Genomic DNA, 17,777 nt, shown 5'->3' with positions numbered 1-17,777 from the left:
ACACACGCGAGACAGATAGTGAAAAATTCATTATATAATTCAGCACAGAGAGGGGTGAAGGATAGTGGGATATCTTCAATTTCTCACTTATGTCCATAAGAAGAGGATGCCAATGCCATTGTAAAGTGAGTCACAGGCTGTTCAACTATGTGATTGTCTGTATAAATAACACCATGTAAGAAGAGGTCCTCAACAGTTGTTTGATCTTTGGCAGCTCAGAAGACTTTGAAGCTTGGCCCCCACCTGGGATGAAGAGACATCCATTACCAGGGAAGAGATGTAGTACTCCTGCATTCCTTCTAATTGCATTTATGAAATAGTGAGCCTCAGGCACGAAGGCACTCAAAAGTGAGAAGACTGGTCTGTGAAGGACGTCACTTAAAATGTTGCAGGGCTCTTTGGCAATCGTGAACTGCTACAGCAATGTCCTCTTTCCACCAGGGCACCAGACGGCGATAGAAGGGGCCTGTAGAAAGGGGGATAACAGTTCCAACACAAGGGTGATCATGATGGAGAAGTCTTGCACAACCTTTTTAATGCAATCTGACAGAGAGATTACCACGGTAACAGCAGAGGCATAGAACTGCCACTTGGCTCTTCAAAGCACTCAGTGAGGTAACTGGTCCATCAGGCAGTGGCAAGGAACTGCCAGGATCAGTGGGAAAGTGGTCACTGTCACAAAAACAGCCATATAGTGACAAAAGTGGTAAAGCCACAAGATTAGGGGATGAGATTATTAACGTTAACAGATGAGAAGCTGCCACTGGCATCTCTGAAGTGGGTATGAGTCCCATCATCGAGGAGAGACAGATTATAGTAAGTAAAAACCTGTTCAAATAAAATGCCCCTACCAGATACAGTGGTACTTCCCATAGCGTGGACCACATTAGAAGTCCTCAAGCTGAAGAAAAAGGAGGGGACAGAAGACATTTGTAGGATTAAATTGGTCAACTCTACATAAGAAAGTGGCCTTCCTGGAAGTAAATAGATGTTTCAAATGGTGAACACTGGGGGTTGTTTGAACTCGCACCTTTATTCCTTCCAATGTGGTATGAAGAGGTATCCACATCACTGACGACACCTGTGCAAACTAACGCACAGACCCATCCAGATACCCAGGGCCTCGCATGATTCAGAAAAGTTCTTAATAACACTGGAGCAATGGGGAATGGTCCAAGTAAAGTGTGTTTGTTGTAGAGCAATGCAATTTTCAGAAGAGTGGGAAGTAAGGTGGTATAATTCCGACAGGTAACAATATTATCTGATACAGTTCTAATGAATGAACATGTTATAGGTGTCCGAGTTATGTGTGAAAGCACATACCAGGATCATGCCTGTCACTGATGGGAGTGGACCCACATCAATGAATGTTCATTCAGAATCCTATTGCACGGAGGGAAGCGGCACACCTCCGGGGTTGCTGATCCCTGTTTTTCACAACTTTTGCTGGTCGAGATTCTTGCGAAGGTCTGTATGTTGTGGAAATGGGGACGGATGAAGAGCAAGCAGCCCTGGGGCGCACAGAATCCTTCAGTTACTGTCTGGTATCAAGCCTCTGATACAGAGGTTTCCAGGGAGATGGGTTCTGAGAGGAAGTCCTGTCAATCACATGGTGTATATGTGGATAAGAAAAAAAAATTCACAGATTTTCTCGGATTTCCCAGTTAAAAATGAAGCTTTACTGGGTGAAAATACACTTCTTCTGAGTTAAACGATGGTTTTTGGAAATATCTTTGATGCACAGAAAGATGTACAATGCATATTTTCATATTATTAAAATCTAAATACGAATTGCACTAAATATAGTATGTTAAGTTTCTGAAGCACTGAAATTGAGATTGCAGTGCACTTTTGTCAATCATAGCTCACGTCAAGTAATCTTCCAAATCAATGTAAGTGGAGATTCAGAGAACAGAACACATGCTGTAGTCAGCCAATAGCAACATCACTTTTAAGTAGCATGGCAACACAAACAGGATATATTAATGGTTTAAATTAACATATGCAGTATAACTACAAGTAAAGCAAAGTTTTCACATATAATTTTGGTCTTTGTTTTGTGTTTATTATCCTTTAATATATATTAGACACAAATGTACCTGTAAAAATTTAAATAATGAAGTAAATCGCTGGCTTTTCTGGATCCAAATTTTTTCTAAGTGGCTGGTCCTCAAAGTATTAACGGGCCCCTCACATAATCAATAATAATGTCAAACTGTAAATATACAGTCTGTCTGAGGGCACATACTATGTATTGTCAATCCTAGAAACTTTGATGAGCTGTATTGATGGACCTCAAAATACTCTCATTATTGTGAGAGATCAAATACTGACGATTTGATGCTATTCTCCATTCAGATGTTGACCAAGCTTCATGAACAAGCCATGCAGTGTTAGTGTGCACTGTTTCTTTTTCCATTCGCTGTTATGTATTTTATACCTCGGATTCTATTTTAAGGTCTATTGTAACACAAAATAATTTCAACAGTTCTATGCAAGGGTAATCATTGTACATGCCACTTTAAAATGGTTAACTGAAGATTCTCTATGATGACATTGTTTACTTCATTAATTTGAAAATTTAGTACAGATTATTGTGTTACATAGCAGTTTCGAAAAACACATCATATCTCTGCAATGACTAGTCAGTCTGCGAAATGCCTGTCAATTTCAGCAATTATCACAAAGGGGTAGTGGTGGGTGGGTGGATGGGTGGGTGTGGGTGTGGGTGTGGGGAGGGGGGGAAGAAAGGTGCCCTGCTAAGCAGATATAACAGTTTAACAAGTTTCCATAGTATGTTATTAATTGTGCTTGCCAATGAACTAAACTCTGAGCATTAGAATGATCTGTGTCACCAGATGTCTAAAAGTTACTACTAATCACTTGCCGGATGCAACTGCCTCTCTCATTAACGTACTTTACTTCTCTATTTTATCTCGTACTGATACCAATAACTTACCGTACAATGTAGAACTCGTCAGAAAATAACATATGAAATTATACACATCTGAGATTTCGATTTTAGTCAGTAAATTAACAAGTGACCAGTTGCTTCTATTTTCAACCAATCTCATACCCATTTCCTCTTATTTGTGTACCATGGCGGTGGGTCATGACCATAAACAGGTGAGAACTTAAGACTGTCTGAGGGGAGAGCAGCAGTGTGGGGAATAAGCTCCACCTCCTCCTCAGAGGGCTGCCATCCTATGTCTGCGTTCTGTGCTTCCATGAACACCGAACTGGCATAACAGTCATTTCGATAGTTCATTCTTTTTGTTGTGGTGAGAACTGCATTCAATCCCTTTATGCACCAAGATTAGTCTCTCTCTCTCTCTCTCTCTCTCTCTCTCTCTCTCTCTCTCTCTCTCTCTCTCTCTCTCTCTCTCAAAAAGAAAGCAAGAAATCCATGACACAAAGCATTTAGTAGTGCCTACAGTGCAGTTGTTTGCTGCAGTTGGCAATGGTAGTTCAGAGTTGTTGACCTCTTCTGGTATCTTACACAATTACAGTTCAAATTGGTCCTCACCTAAAACTGCCACGATACAGTGTCTGCATCCCCCACTACACCTTGGACTGCTCTGAATATGTGCGAATCTGACAGAAAAAATTTTCTGGGTAGCATCTGGCTGCTTGCTTTAAGTAACCAGAAGCTGGAGAACGTGCCGCTCATATGTAACTTCGGCTCTGTGCATGTGGATGAGTTTGCTGGCAACTACTCAAACGAACCTAATGTAAACAGTTGTGATGCCATGCTCAATTGAAAGTAGTTTGTTGTTATGAAATATTGAATAGCTTTGTCCTAAGGCCTTTGGCAAACTTTGCTTTCAGCAGATGCTTGTGTGTGCATTGTGTTTAGTTGCTGAAAACGGTATGTTTTTCTCTCGTTTATGTTTTATTGCTGCAGAATAATTCTGCAGTAGTGGGCTAAACTAAAATTCTTTGCACAAGAGTATCAGTTCTTACCATTAAAATTACAAAAACTTAACTGAAAACTAAAACAATGAAAAATACCCCAAATTCTAAAAATTCCCTAGTTTTTCTTCGCTTTCTCCCAGATGAAAAAATTCTCAGGTTTTTCCTGGATTTCCCAGTTGTTCTGGCGAATATACACCCTGCACCTGTAGACGCAAAAGGAAGAAGCTGCTTCCCAAGCTGGCTGTGGAAGTGTTTCCGAAGATGGTGCCGTGAGAGCCACAAGAGATGGTGGGAGATGTGGTATGGAAAAAACTGTGCAAGAGAGTGGGGGTTGACAGTTATGACCTTCACATAATAGGTAATTATGTCAATAGGATGTAGGCATTCTTCTTCTTCTTCTTCTTCTTCTCCTCTCTCTCTCTCTCTCTCTCTCTCTCTCTCTCTCTCTCTCTCTCTCTCTCTCTTCTTTCCATCTCAGTTTATGATTGGCAGTCAATAGAGTTACATTCTTGTAGCTTCTTTTCTTGTTTATTGCCTGGACACACTAGTAAAAGTGGAGGATGGTGTTCCATACAACTGACATAAAAAAATGACTAACTTTTCCTGTGAGGTCATTTCCTTCAAAGGCTAAAATGAAAGCACCTGTATCTGATAATCCTTGGGACCTTTCTGTATGTGCTGGACAAAATGTACGCATAGCCGTTCGACATTCGTCCATAGCTTCTCATCAGTCCAGAGAGTAGGGTCACTGTGGAAGATAACTTCTTGGACCATATTCAAAGTGTTATGTGGTGTAATGGTCATGTTATGACCCCAGTCATTCACATGTCTGAAAAGCTGTACCATTCTTCTGGTTAAATACGATGTGTTTCATATGCAAAACATCTCCCAATATAATCCACTCCCATTGAGGGCTCTATCCACGGGCACCATCTACCGAAGCAAAGGCAACTGGCTTGAGGGCTGTTGCCGGAGTTCTGAAGCCATAGAAGATGCGTTATCTACTCCTCGGAACGTATGGGGAGCTAGCAGCTCAAACATCAGTTATATGACCCTTTGTGTTGTCAGTGGCCTCTACTGAAAAGGCATGTAACAACCCAACCAGCTCGTTTTGACTACCACATTGGCTTTTAAGTGTGTATTTGAGTCTATGCAGCTGGTGTGCTCAGATAAATTTCAACATTTTGTGCAGCAGATGCTATGTGTGGTGACTGTGTCCTTCCCTTGTCAGTACAAACTACTGAAAAATTTTCAGAATGAAGGTCAAACCCAGGAGGGGGCAAAAATTAAGCCGATAGGTAATGTAAAGCCAAGGAAGCCAGGACCTAGGTGATAGCCAGGTCAATGTCAAAGGCTGCTATCATGAGAAAGCACTTAAGAGAAAGGACAGCTGGAGATAAGAGACTGTAGCACAATAAAGGTAGGTGGTGCCTCAATAGCTTGGGGCCCTGCATTGCCATGCACAAAGTCACAGAAAAGTCGTAAGTCCACTGAGGGGAACATGCAAGAAGGGGAAAGGGGCTAGGGAGGAGCAGGTATATTGAGTCATAGCTAGAAAAGTGACAGGATAGGGAGAAGAGTGAATAATGAGAAAATGGTGACAAGAAAATTTCTCATTCTCAGCTACTGAATACACACAGAAAGAGTTAATGGTTTATAATTCTCAAACACTTCTGCTTTTAGGTTCACAAACTAGTCAATTAGTGAGTGAGTGAATAAAACTAATTATTTGTTCTGCTTACTGTAGCTTCAGTAGATTTTCCTGTTGAAGACAAAGGTTTTTGTGGAACACAGAGACGCCATTTTTCATCATCCTAATGCATTGAGAATTACAGATTCAATAAATGTTGATCAGAGAGCTAACAATCATTTTTTCACAGCCTTTTTGGGTTCATTGTTTTCACACTGATATGAACACAAATTTTAAGAAAAGATTAGCACTAATTGTTAATAGTGTATTTTAAATCACAATCCTACTTTCTCTGGTGAGTGCACAATATTTATGTTCACTTAGTATTTTGCTTTCCAGAACTAGAAGCTACCTTCCATGAACACGTGTTAATAACTGCCATGTCTGTCTATACTTGCAGTGAGTTGCATTTTTTCCTCATCCTGAAAATTTCAGAAAATGTTAAGCTGCTCAGCCAAGTGCAACTTCTACATCTGCTGGTTTCTCAAGAATTTACAATATGAAGAGTACATTACATTCCATGAGCAATCCATATATTTTAAATATACTTCAAAAGCCTCACAAATGAAACACTGACTTAGAACACTATTAAGATAAAACTGCCTTAGAATAAAAGACATTCAAACCATACGGTTATTATCATACTATTGAGTGAATACGTAATTATTTTGTATAGGCATGTACCTCAAATACTGAAATAAAGACAGGGACTGGAGCTTGTATGCTTATTATTAAAGTATTACATTAAATGTATTTGCAGTTGCGAATATGAACACCCATGTGCTATATAAGGGAGTTACGACAATGAAAATTTGTACCAACTGAGACTTGAATCCAGTTTCCCTGCTTTACACAACTGGCCACCTCAACCATTGTGGCAATCTGTGCATGACTCATGGTCAGATCCAACCCTCCATATGCATTCATATTAGGTAGCAACTTTCAATTACAATGTCCTACCCAGTACAGGATTACATGATGTGTATATGAGTACAGGTTGTTATGCACAAACATTGATTATGGAAGTTTGGGTCCAGCCATAAGTCGTGCATGGATAGCCACAGTAGTTAAGGCAACCACTCACGTAAAGAGGGAAATTAGGGTTAAGGTCCCGATCTGGCACAAATTTTCACTGTTGTCTCCCCTGATGGTTGTTTGTATTTGCAACAGCGAACACATTTCATGTATTTCATAACAGCTAAGTCACTGCAGTGCCTGTTCCTTCAGACATGCGTGCATGCCCAAAAGAACACTGCATTGTTCTTCGTAACACCACAGGCACTGCCATATCGTATTTTAGTTTAGCACAGTATAAAAGAAAAGGCGTTTTGAACAATTAAAAGCAGAACTGTTGCTAACTTTGTCTTACGAAGAAGTTTTCAGTTTACAGGATCAATTGAAAATAACAACAGTCTGATTGAGTCTTTTTAAAGCGGACTCAATTCCTCTATAGCATTTCTTTATCTTATGCAGACTTTTTTTTCACTAGAAGAAAACCCCCAATAAGATAGCAGCAGCACTATGAGGAGAGAACTAAGAAGAAGCAAAGTGCAATCAATCTTTTAATGCTATCTGCTGATTTCTGTAGACATGACTGACACAATGAAAGATCCTCAGACTGTCAAACCCCTTGAGAGAAATGAAATCTCCAGGGAAACTATCCTTACTGCTGACCAGAAACACACATTTTCTTAGCCAGAATGAAGTATATTTTGAATAACTGCATAATGTACTTATCCACAGCAGTTTGGAATGAATAACCAATTAAAAACTTCACACATTAGAAAAATTCAAGATATAATACAAGCTCTTTAAGACAGTTTCTCATATTGCTAAAGAGAGAAGGTGATTAAGAATGAGATTTTCACTCTGCAGCGGAGTGTGCACTGATATGAAAGTTCCTGGCAGATTAAAACTGTGTGCCCGACCGAGACTCGAACTCGGGACCTTTGCCTTTCGCGGGCAAGTGCACTACCAACTGAGCTACCGAAGCACGACTCACGCCCGGTACTCACAGCTTTACTTCTGCCAGTATCTCGTCTCCCACCTTCCAAACTTTACAGAAGCTCTCCTGCGAACCTTGCAGAACTAGCAGCACTTGCCCGCGAAAGGCAAAGGTCCCGAGTTCGAGTCTCGGTCGGGCACACAGTTTTGATCTGCCAGGAAGTTTCATATCAGCGCACACTCCGCTGCAGAGTGAAAATCTCATTCTGGAAACATCCCCAAGGCTGTGGCTAAGCCATGTCTCCGCTATATCCTTTCTTTCAGGAGTGCTAATTCTGCAAGGTTTGCAGGAGAGCTTCTGTAAAGTTTGGAAGGTAGGAGACGAGATACTGGCAGAAATAAAGCTGTGAGTACCGGGCGTGAGTCGTGCTTCGGTAGCTCAGTTGGTAGAGCACTTGCCCGCGAAAGGCAAAGGTCCCGAGTTCGAGTCTCGGTCGGGCACACAGTTTTAATCTGCCAGGAAGTTTCAAGGTGATTAAGGGGTATGTACTGGGTAATACCTGGAATAATTTTTAGCACAGATAATAAAAGTTATTATTAATGTAACAGTACTATATGTGAAGCACAATTTGAAATGGTTAATGATGGCCTGAAACTGTGTTACCTTTGTTCCATGAAGTCGCATGGCCTGAATGGCTAAGTGGTGCAACTTCTCTCTGTACAGTTGGGCAGCACGTGAATTGTATTTCTGTTGCGCATCTGTCGAAGTACAATTATGTTGGCGAAAAAATGTCATCTGAAATTTTAAAAAAATTGTTTAAATATCACAGCTGAGTGGGAACCTGATTCGGTATACACAAAGTAGTTAAGAAAGAGGATGAATGTCTATTTACTAATTGACTAAACAGGAACATCTGGGGCTCCAGATTGTGCAGTGCTTGTTACACGACACATTAAGACAAGAATGGGGGGAAGAAAGAGACTGGAGAGAAAATTGGGAGAAAAGATAGGCTAGAAAGACCTATCAATAGTTTCAATGATACTGGATATAAAAAAATAATAAGGAAGAAGAATGAGACAGAACAGAGGATGAAGAAGATAGGAAGTTAACATACTGATATTTACTAAGACCTAGTGGACATCTCGATCTGGTATTACTAGACTGCCAAATTACGCCTCCAAAAGACGGAAGCAATGATGATGTATACTACGAATTTATTATCTGAAATTTGAAGTAAGTAGACAGGAAGTGCCCTCCATAGCGGCTAGTGCTGAAGGTACAAAAATGTTTTTTCACTTCCCTATGCTTGATAAGCATATTACTTAATTATCTCTTTGTACACATTAATATAATACTGGAGAGTCCTAGGTGGAACACAAGCACAGCAAGAAGTAAAAGTAACCTATCTGCACACAGCCGAGACACTTAATAGTCGACAGGCACACAAACCAGATTAAAAATGTCAAGTGCCTCTGGAGCTAGAGGTAATTTAAAAATGAGCATGTATGCACAAACAAGTTCTCTCTCTCTCTCTCTCTCTCTCTCTCTCTCTCTCTCTCTCTCTCTCTCTCTCTCGAATTAGTGAGTTCCAAAGGACATTGATCAAAACGGCAAGTTCGCTGCCAAGAGAGAAATGTGATTTTAGTGCAGGTCAAAACATAAGTTTCAATTATATGCTTGTTCTTTTCTTACCTGTTTCACTTTTGGAAAAATACTTTTTAGTATATTTGGTGGTTATTAAAGAGGAAGTTTACTTGTTCACAAACTTTTTGATAGTTATAATCTAAGTACGACTTGTTTACATACCGAACTACTTATGCTTTGCACCAAACTGTTAACATCCGCATGTATTTTACATATATCTTTTGCTGTATACCTTTTTCTTGTTACGCATCTTAAGATTGGAAGTCTCTATGTGGCATTTAGAAAATATCTCTTACTGTTTTGATTTCTGTTAGGCGAGGCTTCTGTACTACATAATGTTTATGTGCGAACATCTGACGTTACTAAGTCTTTGAAAGTGGAACAAACATAATACAATTTAGAACATTCTTTTAGTTTAGATTTTTTTCTTTGCTACTGATATTTTATTTGACAGTCAGTGATAACTGTGGGACTCACAGTAGAAAAGTAAGTAGTGGTGGTGGTGGTGGTGAGGGACACCACATGATAAAATAATACACAATGCAGAAAAAAATTAAAAGCAAAGTAGCAGGTGATAAAACATGAAACTGGGAAGATAGGCACAAGTTGATTAACATACAAGTCAAAGATGATGGTAGAATAATAGAAAATTCCCAGGGATTGGTAAATGTTGTGAATTACTACTACTTTGATAATGTGGAGAAATTGCAACAAAATCTTTCTAAAACATATGTAGCACCCACAATGAATTACACAGCAAAATGGTGTTTCTCATAACAGAGCCTGAAGTCATGAAGGAAATAAGAAGCCAGTAGGAAATGATGAGATTCCAGTCTCTGTCCTGAAGATGTGCACACACAGAATGTAAAAGCCATAAACAAACATAGTAAATGAGTCTTCAGTTCACTTCCTTTTCAAGGGTACCTACAGCATGCACTAGTTATGCCCTTACTATGCAGAAAACAAAGGAAACTACAGGTGGATCTAACGAATTACAAAAGATAAGACTAATAAGTAACATGTATAAATACAAGGGCTGCTCAAAAAGTATCTCACTTTTATTTATAAAATCAATCTTTATTCAGATACAGCTGTTTGACACTCACTTTGTGTTCTGCCTTATGCGGGAAGCCTTGTCAGAGAGGCCCACCGCATGAGCATCTAGGGAAGTCATACCAGTGGTGGTTTCCCGTTGCCTTCCACAGATGATAATGAAATGATAATGAAGACAACACAACACACTGTCCCTGAGCAGAGAAAATATCCGACCCAGCGGGGAATCGAACCCGGGCCCCTTGGCATGACAGACTGCCGCGCTGACCACTCAGCAATCGGGGCGGACTGTTTGACACTAGTCACCTTCAAAACAGCTTCTACACACCTTTGCCAACACTGCTATCACTGCTGGAAGCATCGCTGGAAAGCCTCTTTTGGTATGGTGTACAGTTGATCTGTCAAATTTTGCACCTTTCAGAGTCCTTTTCAGTTCCAGGAAAAGCCAGAAGTCACTCAGTGCCAGTTCAGCGGAACACAGGGGCTGGTCAAAAATCTCTGAATTAATTGAGAATGATGAGTGGGAGTGTTATCGTGGAAAAAGTGCTGTCTGCCAGCTGCCTCCTAGTCCAACCATCTGCATCTCACTGCTTGACGAAGGCAATGAAGAACCTTTCGGTAGTACACCTTAAGGCCCCTCCACACACGCTACTGCATGCTTGACAATCACGCTTGACTGTGTGTAGGGTAAATTAGTGCAAGCATCAGGCTTGCACAAGCAGCTTGATGCTTGACCAAATTTCGATTATGCTTGCTTGTGCAAGGCTCCAAGTGCCTCCATGCTTGCTCATGTGTGCCTAGAGTAGGGAGGCTTGAACAAAGATTTTGCGTTGTTTTCTTTTCGTTCCAATGTCGGGCCGGGAAACGTTGGAGGAATTTGTTAGGTGCTACGAAAGACACCCATGTTTATGGAATATTAAAAGTAAAGAATATCACAATAAAATGAAGAGGGACGGGGCATATGAGTTGCTTCTCACAAAGTACAAAGAAATAGAACCATCAGCAACTAAAGATACTGTTATTAAGAAAATTAATACATTACAAATAAATTACAGACAAGAAAAAAAAAAAAAAAAAAGTGACAGCACTTCCAAATCAGGGGCTGCTGCAGACGAAGTTGGCAGACCTGTTCTGTGGTACTTTGATCTTTTCAGCTTTTTAAATGAACATGAGACACCAAGATGCTCTTCGAGCAATTTACAAGGGATACAGGTAAGTGAGATAGGTTGGTAGTGGTATTTAATTACAGTAGCACTGTTACACGTAAGATATATGCCTATGTTTTTATTTGTTTATACTATACTGCAATACACACTGTTTTCTTTTACATTTTTCGTTACTGCTAATGCACATAACTATGTTGCCAAGAAACTTGTCCTTCATTCACAAAGTAGTTCATAAATTCCTCTCTCTCACATGTTTAGCATCAATTGGAATATTTCCTGCAGTAGACCTTTGCAATGATCAAACAAACATCAAGGATGTAATGATGTTTTGTTGTGGACTTAATTTGAGAAAGATAAAGGTTTAATTTGCAACATACCAAGTACTCAATTGATGCTCAGTAGAGTATGGCAGGTACCCAAAGTCGCATTCCTTGAATTCTTTTAAGCAGTGTATTTCTACACATAATTATGGAACAAGAGTCAATATGAACTTTCATTTACCAAGGAAATACAAACAAAAATCTCAAAACATCATTTTTAATCAAGGAATAAAATCTTACAATGAACTGGCACAAGGTGATGAGAAAGATTATGATAATGAATCTGTTTACAAATCCTGTTAAAACAATATGTAATTCATACTCAAGAAGTAAACAATAATTAGAGGTGATTCTTAAACTTCTCCCGGGTATTTCTTGCTCGAACAGTCCAAGGGTGTACTGCCGGTCCATAGTGCCCAACGGGCACAATAATTCTGCGATCAGACATGACGCCATCATGAGGTGCACTGATGAACTGAGCTCCTGAGGGCGGGTGGCCGTCTTAAATCCCCTTTCCCCACGAGGCATTCTCTCTGCAGTCTGCGCCCGCGTGTTGGCGGTCGCTGAGTCTGGTGTCGGCGTCTGTGGTGGCGATGGTGTAACTGCCAAGACCGCCCGTTTGTTTTCTTTGCTGAGCCTCTTTTTAATTAGACTCAGTGCTGGTTCCCATCCCTTGCTGACGTTATAGCCGCAATCTCTGTTGATGAGTCCGTCCCTGGTATGAATTTCGATAGCCTCTCTAACGACACTGTCCCAGTATTTAGATGTCTGTGCCAAGACCCTGGTATGTTGATAGTCCATTTCATGATTTTCGAACAAACAGTGCTCTGCGAATGCCAACTTGTTGGGGTACATAAGTCAAGTGTGCCTCTGATGTTCTCCGCATCGATCTTCAATGGTGCACACTGTCTGTCCAATGTAAGTCTTCCCACACTCACAGGGAATCTGGTATATGCCAGCCTTCCACAAACCGAGATTGTCTTTGACACTTCCCAATAATGCTCGTGTTTTATTAGGCGGGCAAAAGACAGTTCCTACTCGGTGTTTCCTCAATATTTGTCCTATATTCCCTGATAGTGCGCCAGTATACGGTATATAGGTGGTGGCTATCTCTTCCTCCGTGACTTCGTCCATCTCCACACGCTGTACTGTAGAGGTGGGGCGGAGAGCACGTCTGATCTGCCATTCTGAGAACTCATTTTTCTGAAATACAGTTTTGAGGTGTTCCAGCTCATGGGGCAGACACTCTGTGTCCGAGACTGTGTACGCCCTGTGCACCAGTGTTTTTAGTACCCCATTCCTTTGCGAAGTGTGCTGGCAGCTATTTGCATGCAAATACAGGTCAGCGTGTATTTTCTTCCTGTATACCCTATGGCCTAGTGTGCATCCGCTCTTCTTTTAACCATGATGTCCAGGAATGGTAAACTTCCCTCTGCTTCGGTCTTCATAGTGAATTTGATGTTCGGATGTATGGAGTTCAGGTGTGTAAGGAAGTCTAGGAGCTTGTCCCTTCCATGAGGCCATATCACGTATGTGCCATCAATATAACATAGAAAACAAGCAAGTTTCCATTTGGATGACGCCAAAGCTTCCTCCTCAAAATACTCCATATAGAAATTCGCGACAACAGACAAAAGTGGGCTCCCCATTGCCACTCCTTCTGTTTGCTCTTAGTATTCTCCATTAAACAGAAAATACGTGAAGGTCAGAATGTGCCTGAAATAGTTGGTCATCTTCTCGTCAAATTCCTGTGCAATGAGCTCGACTGACTCTCGAAGAGACACCCTGGTGAGTAACGAGACAATGTCAAAACTCACTAGGATATCTGAGTCTTTCAGCTTGAAGTTCTCGAGACGTTTTATGAAATCCATATAATTCCGAACGTGATGAGGGCATTTACCCACGTAATGGCTTGGTAGTTCTGCCGGGTATTTGGCCAGCAAATATGTAGGTACCCTAATGTTGCTGACAATTGGGCGTAATGGCACCCCTTCTTTGTGGACTAATGGACTCCCTGAAGTCTTTTCTGAAGGTATTTGTCAGGAGTGTAGCCTTATACAGAAGTGAAACATGACTGACAAGAAGTTTGGGTAATAAGAGAATAGAAGCTTTTGAAATGTGGGACTAGCAATGAATGTCCAAAGTTAGACGGGTAGATCAAATAATTAATGAAGAGGTGCCTGAATAGAATTGAGAGAAAAGAAATTTATGGCACTACTTGACTAAAATATGGGATTTGTTGATACGACACATCCTGAAACAATCAAGATATTTTCAATTTGGTAATGAATGGTAATGAGGGCAGTAAAAATTTCACAGTGAGACCGAGGCTTGAATATAGTAAGTAGGTCACATACAGATGTAGGTTGTCCTAGACAAGTATAGATGAAGAGGCTTTGCTGTTGATTCTCGGGTAGACAATGCTAACCGAGGGCAACTACAGTAACTGATATCCAGCGTTGTACGGTTTGTAACAGTAAAGGTCGTTTTTTTTTTTTTTTTAGGCCGATCAACCTTGTGATTTAGATGCAAAAGCAATAGACAGTGATGGCCACATTAACAATGAAATATGATGACCAATTGCATTCAGATCATAGCAACAGCTAAATCATGGATTTTACATAAAAATTACACGATTAACACTGTGAAGAGATTTATAAAGCAGGCAGTACAGCTGAAAAAGTTAACTCTTGCTTAAGCATATTTTGCATTTTTTTGTCTTGTTTTCCCATTAAAAAATACAAGATAAAATTAAACAGAAGCTGGGCCCATTGATGAGTAACACCTTGGATTAAAGACTGGACATTTGTTCTAAAGTGTTTCTCCTTGCTCTTGTTCATTCTTAATTTTAATATCTGTCAATAACATTCACACAAGTGCTGCATAGTAGTATATGTTTCACACATGTATATTGACTTATTAACAGAAGTGCAGAAGTGCAACTGACTTTTAGAGAAACAGGTATATTTTAAATTATTCTGAGTCTATTACCAACACAGAATTCCACACCGGACAATGATTAGTTTGATACTTCTTTCCTGAAAACTGCTATACCATGCAAATTTTAAATCTATGGCAAACTCATTCTAATACAAGTAACGAATATATCTAAGGAGTGAATGTTGTATGAGCTAAGTGTAAATATATCACACGGTTTTAGGTATGGAAATGCTATTTGACAATAGATTTAGAAATTATTACCATTCTTCTGACCTCCAAACATCATAGAGTGATATGTAATTTTAAGTTCAAAGGCAACTATTACATTTTAGTTCACTGCTAACCCAGTGGACAGAGAAGGAAATTCATCATTCAGACTGCCAACCCAGTGGACAGAGCAGGAAATTCATCATTCAGAAGTCAGACTTCCAGCTGTACTTCTACAGCAATCTACACTAGAGCCTATTAGTGAAAAATATACTGTTGGCTAATATAACAATAGTTTAACATGGCTATAAACCCCCTACACGTCTCTCATAGTGATTGCAATGGTAAGATTAGACTTACTAGAGCATGCACAGAGGCACTTGATCAATCACTCTTCTTACACTCCATATGAGAACATAATATGTGGTACATAGGGAATATCCTCTACCATGTGCTTCACAATGGTTGCAGAGCATGGATGTAGATAAAGAAATGTCACTGCTGTACACTCTTTAGGGGATGCATGTAGTAACAGTGCCTAATAATTTAATAACACTGGCATACATGCTTGTTTCTTAATACATTTTATTATACACTCCTCCAAATGAAAGCAAATTACATTCTACATGCACACAAAATAATGCCTTACAACAGTATACGAGCTTAAAATAATGTATTTTCTAGACGTAGAAAAGTTCTTTGGTACCTACAAACTTTCGAAGTAGCATATATAAGGGCCATAACTGAAGTAGCAATAATCATTGCAAAGTTAGAAATCACAGTGCCTAATTTGTCTCATGCCTACATAGCCCAACAACTTTCACACATGGTCTGACACACCAGCAAGCGTCTCAAAATTTTCGTTAATCACATTTGAAAGGTATATTCGTGGCTCTCACTACAAAGAAGAGGGAAGTAAGACACATTTTGTGATTGAGATGTCTTACAAACTAATAGATACTATCGGCTATGAGATTTAGGATCTTGAATACATACAGCATTTGCATTTCCTCCTAACTGCATCTGTCGTAATTGAAGCCATGTCCAATTCGTATCCAACTGTGTCGATCGAACAAATGTCAAATGAACGCCAAGGCTTCTATGAACTGCTGAACAATCAATGCATATGAAGACGCCGTATGTAACACTTGCCCACGTTGGATTCTTCGCATCACAATCGAAGCAAGACTGTGCAAGAAAACAAAATCAACAATGTTAACTTTAGTAAATAATGATTTAGGTCTAACTTGGTGACTTAACATATAGCATCAACAATCGGGAGGAGCCTAAGTAAGACTTCTACAATAATGAATAATTGAATTAAATTTAAAGCAAACGCTTAAACAGAAACAGATGCGAATAAAAAATACAGAGCACTTTTTGTTACTTCACATACTGCACCTTGTTTGTTGGTATTGAGCGTAATCTTTTAAAAACCAGCTGGATGTCATTTTTACTTGGGCACTGATCTGACATTGTACCGTCTGTTACCTAATTTTAGAAAATTCCAGTTCCTTTACACAGTGTAAAAAGTGAAGTGAGCTGTACGTACGTAACAGATACATTTAATGTCAGACGTCAGCATACCCACAATGCACTTGTCACTTAGTTCAGGCGCGTACCGTATAGATGGCATGGACTCCAACAGAAACATACGAGTGTCTAAATTTCGGAAGTTCGTCTGGCATTGTGTTGACGGCTGAAATCGGAAAGCGATCACGTGACGTTCCATCTCACTACTTTTGAGATGCCACGTTGGGTTCGTTGTATTTGGGTTGTTTCCGTATTATAACTTGCGATTTGTGAAAGCATCCCGTTTTAAACGGAGCACTGAAAATTTGTCACAAACACGTCACTCTAGGTACGATTTGTTATACAGTGATATACAGCTATAAAGGTCCTAAGGAGATTTTAACATAAACAGTGTTATAATTTCAGACTATGTACAGTCTCTGTGGTCCTGTGGTTGTAGACCAGAAAGTAGCAGCTTCGTGTAATAGGAGTGTGTTCTGCGATATTCGATGTTGAGCGTGCTCTCTCGGTAATGAGTTTATTCCATTTCGTGTCGATCAAATATCGAAAATTTGAAATTGGTGCGAGTGAAATAACCAGCAGTGACATTTACATTCTTTCTTGTCGCACATATTTGACCTTGTTTTAGCCGAGTACGTTGGGATTTGCGAAGGTGTGATTAGACAGCAGCGTAAGAGCACAGCTTACATTTCTCGGAATGAAGCGAGTAGCAATCTCATTTACTGTCTCGCTTGTCACCAGTACTTGGCTGTTTATTCGGAATATGTCAGGATTTTCGAGGGTCTGTTTGGATAGGAACCTAACAGCACAGCTTACATCATATTTATTGTCTCGCATGTCACAAATATTCAGCTGCGATCTAATCCTCGATAAAGCTTTCGTAAATTTGTCGGTCAACACAAGTATCGCGTCACACAGAAGGCGAGGAACGTCACGTGACCGATTTCAGGTGAACAGAGGGATGTCACGTGACCGCTTTTTCGATTTCAGCCGAATGCTAGACACACTACCGAAGTTTAATTACTCGTGAAATACAGCACCACAGAACACACATGTCATACCAGGGGAGAGCAAATGCGGGCGCTCGTGTGCGTTCGCATTGCTGGCCCTTGGGCGCTATCGACAAGCAGTTCCCACTCATCTCTCTGTTAACGTCGCTCCATTGTTACCGCGCGCGCTGCTAGACGATCCCGTTTACTTGGTGTCTTTAGTGTTGAGGATGTCAAAAGCCTCTTTTGCGTTCGTGGCAGGGCATATTTAGCGATAGGAAAATGGTTGAAGAGCAATAAAGATACACAAAACGAAAATAGGTAGAATCCCTACGCTCCGAACCTCAGTGGGAAGAAGGTTACTTTTTTACTTAA

At 40.2% G+C, this 17,777-nt stretch overlaps 1 protein-coding gene across 3 annotated transcripts in view; it reads right to left on the bottom strand.

The window, feature by feature from the left end:
* The window catches only part of LOC126281518 (ADP-ribosylation factor GTPase-activating protein 2), a 71,699-nt gene extending 54,147 nt beyond the window's left edge, over positions 1 to 17,552 (bottom strand). The window contains exons 1-4 of one of the 3 annotated variants that reach the window (XM_049980556.1): positions 16,282 to 16,491; positions 15,877 to 16,068; positions 8,214 to 8,345; positions 5,658 to 5,729 (exon numbers count right to left, since the gene is read on the bottom strand). In XM_049980556.1, coding sequence (XP_049836513.1) covers positions 5,658 to 5,729; positions 8,214 to 8,345; positions 15,877 to 16,068; positions 16,282 to 16,356 — 471 coding nt within the window. In that variant the 5' untranslated portion in view covers positions 16,357 to 16,491. Of the gene's footprint in view, positions 1 to 5,657; positions 5,730 to 8,213; positions 8,346 to 15,876; positions 16,069 to 16,281 lie in introns of all 3 variants that reach the window. The other 2 variants (XM_049980557.1, XM_049980558.1) reach the window with 2 other exon arrangements.
* Between the last annotated feature and the right edge of the window lie 225 nt (positions 17,553 to 17,777).

This window comes from Schistocerca gregaria, chromosome 7 (genome assembly GCF_023897955.1).
Source record: "Schistocerca gregaria isolate iqSchGreg1 chromosome 7, iqSchGreg1.2, whole genome shotgun sequence".
NCBI classification, from domain to species: Eukaryota; Metazoa; Arthropoda; class Insecta; order Orthoptera; family Acrididae; genus Schistocerca; species Schistocerca gregaria.
This window is presented reverse-complemented; position numbering and strand designations above follow the sequence as displayed.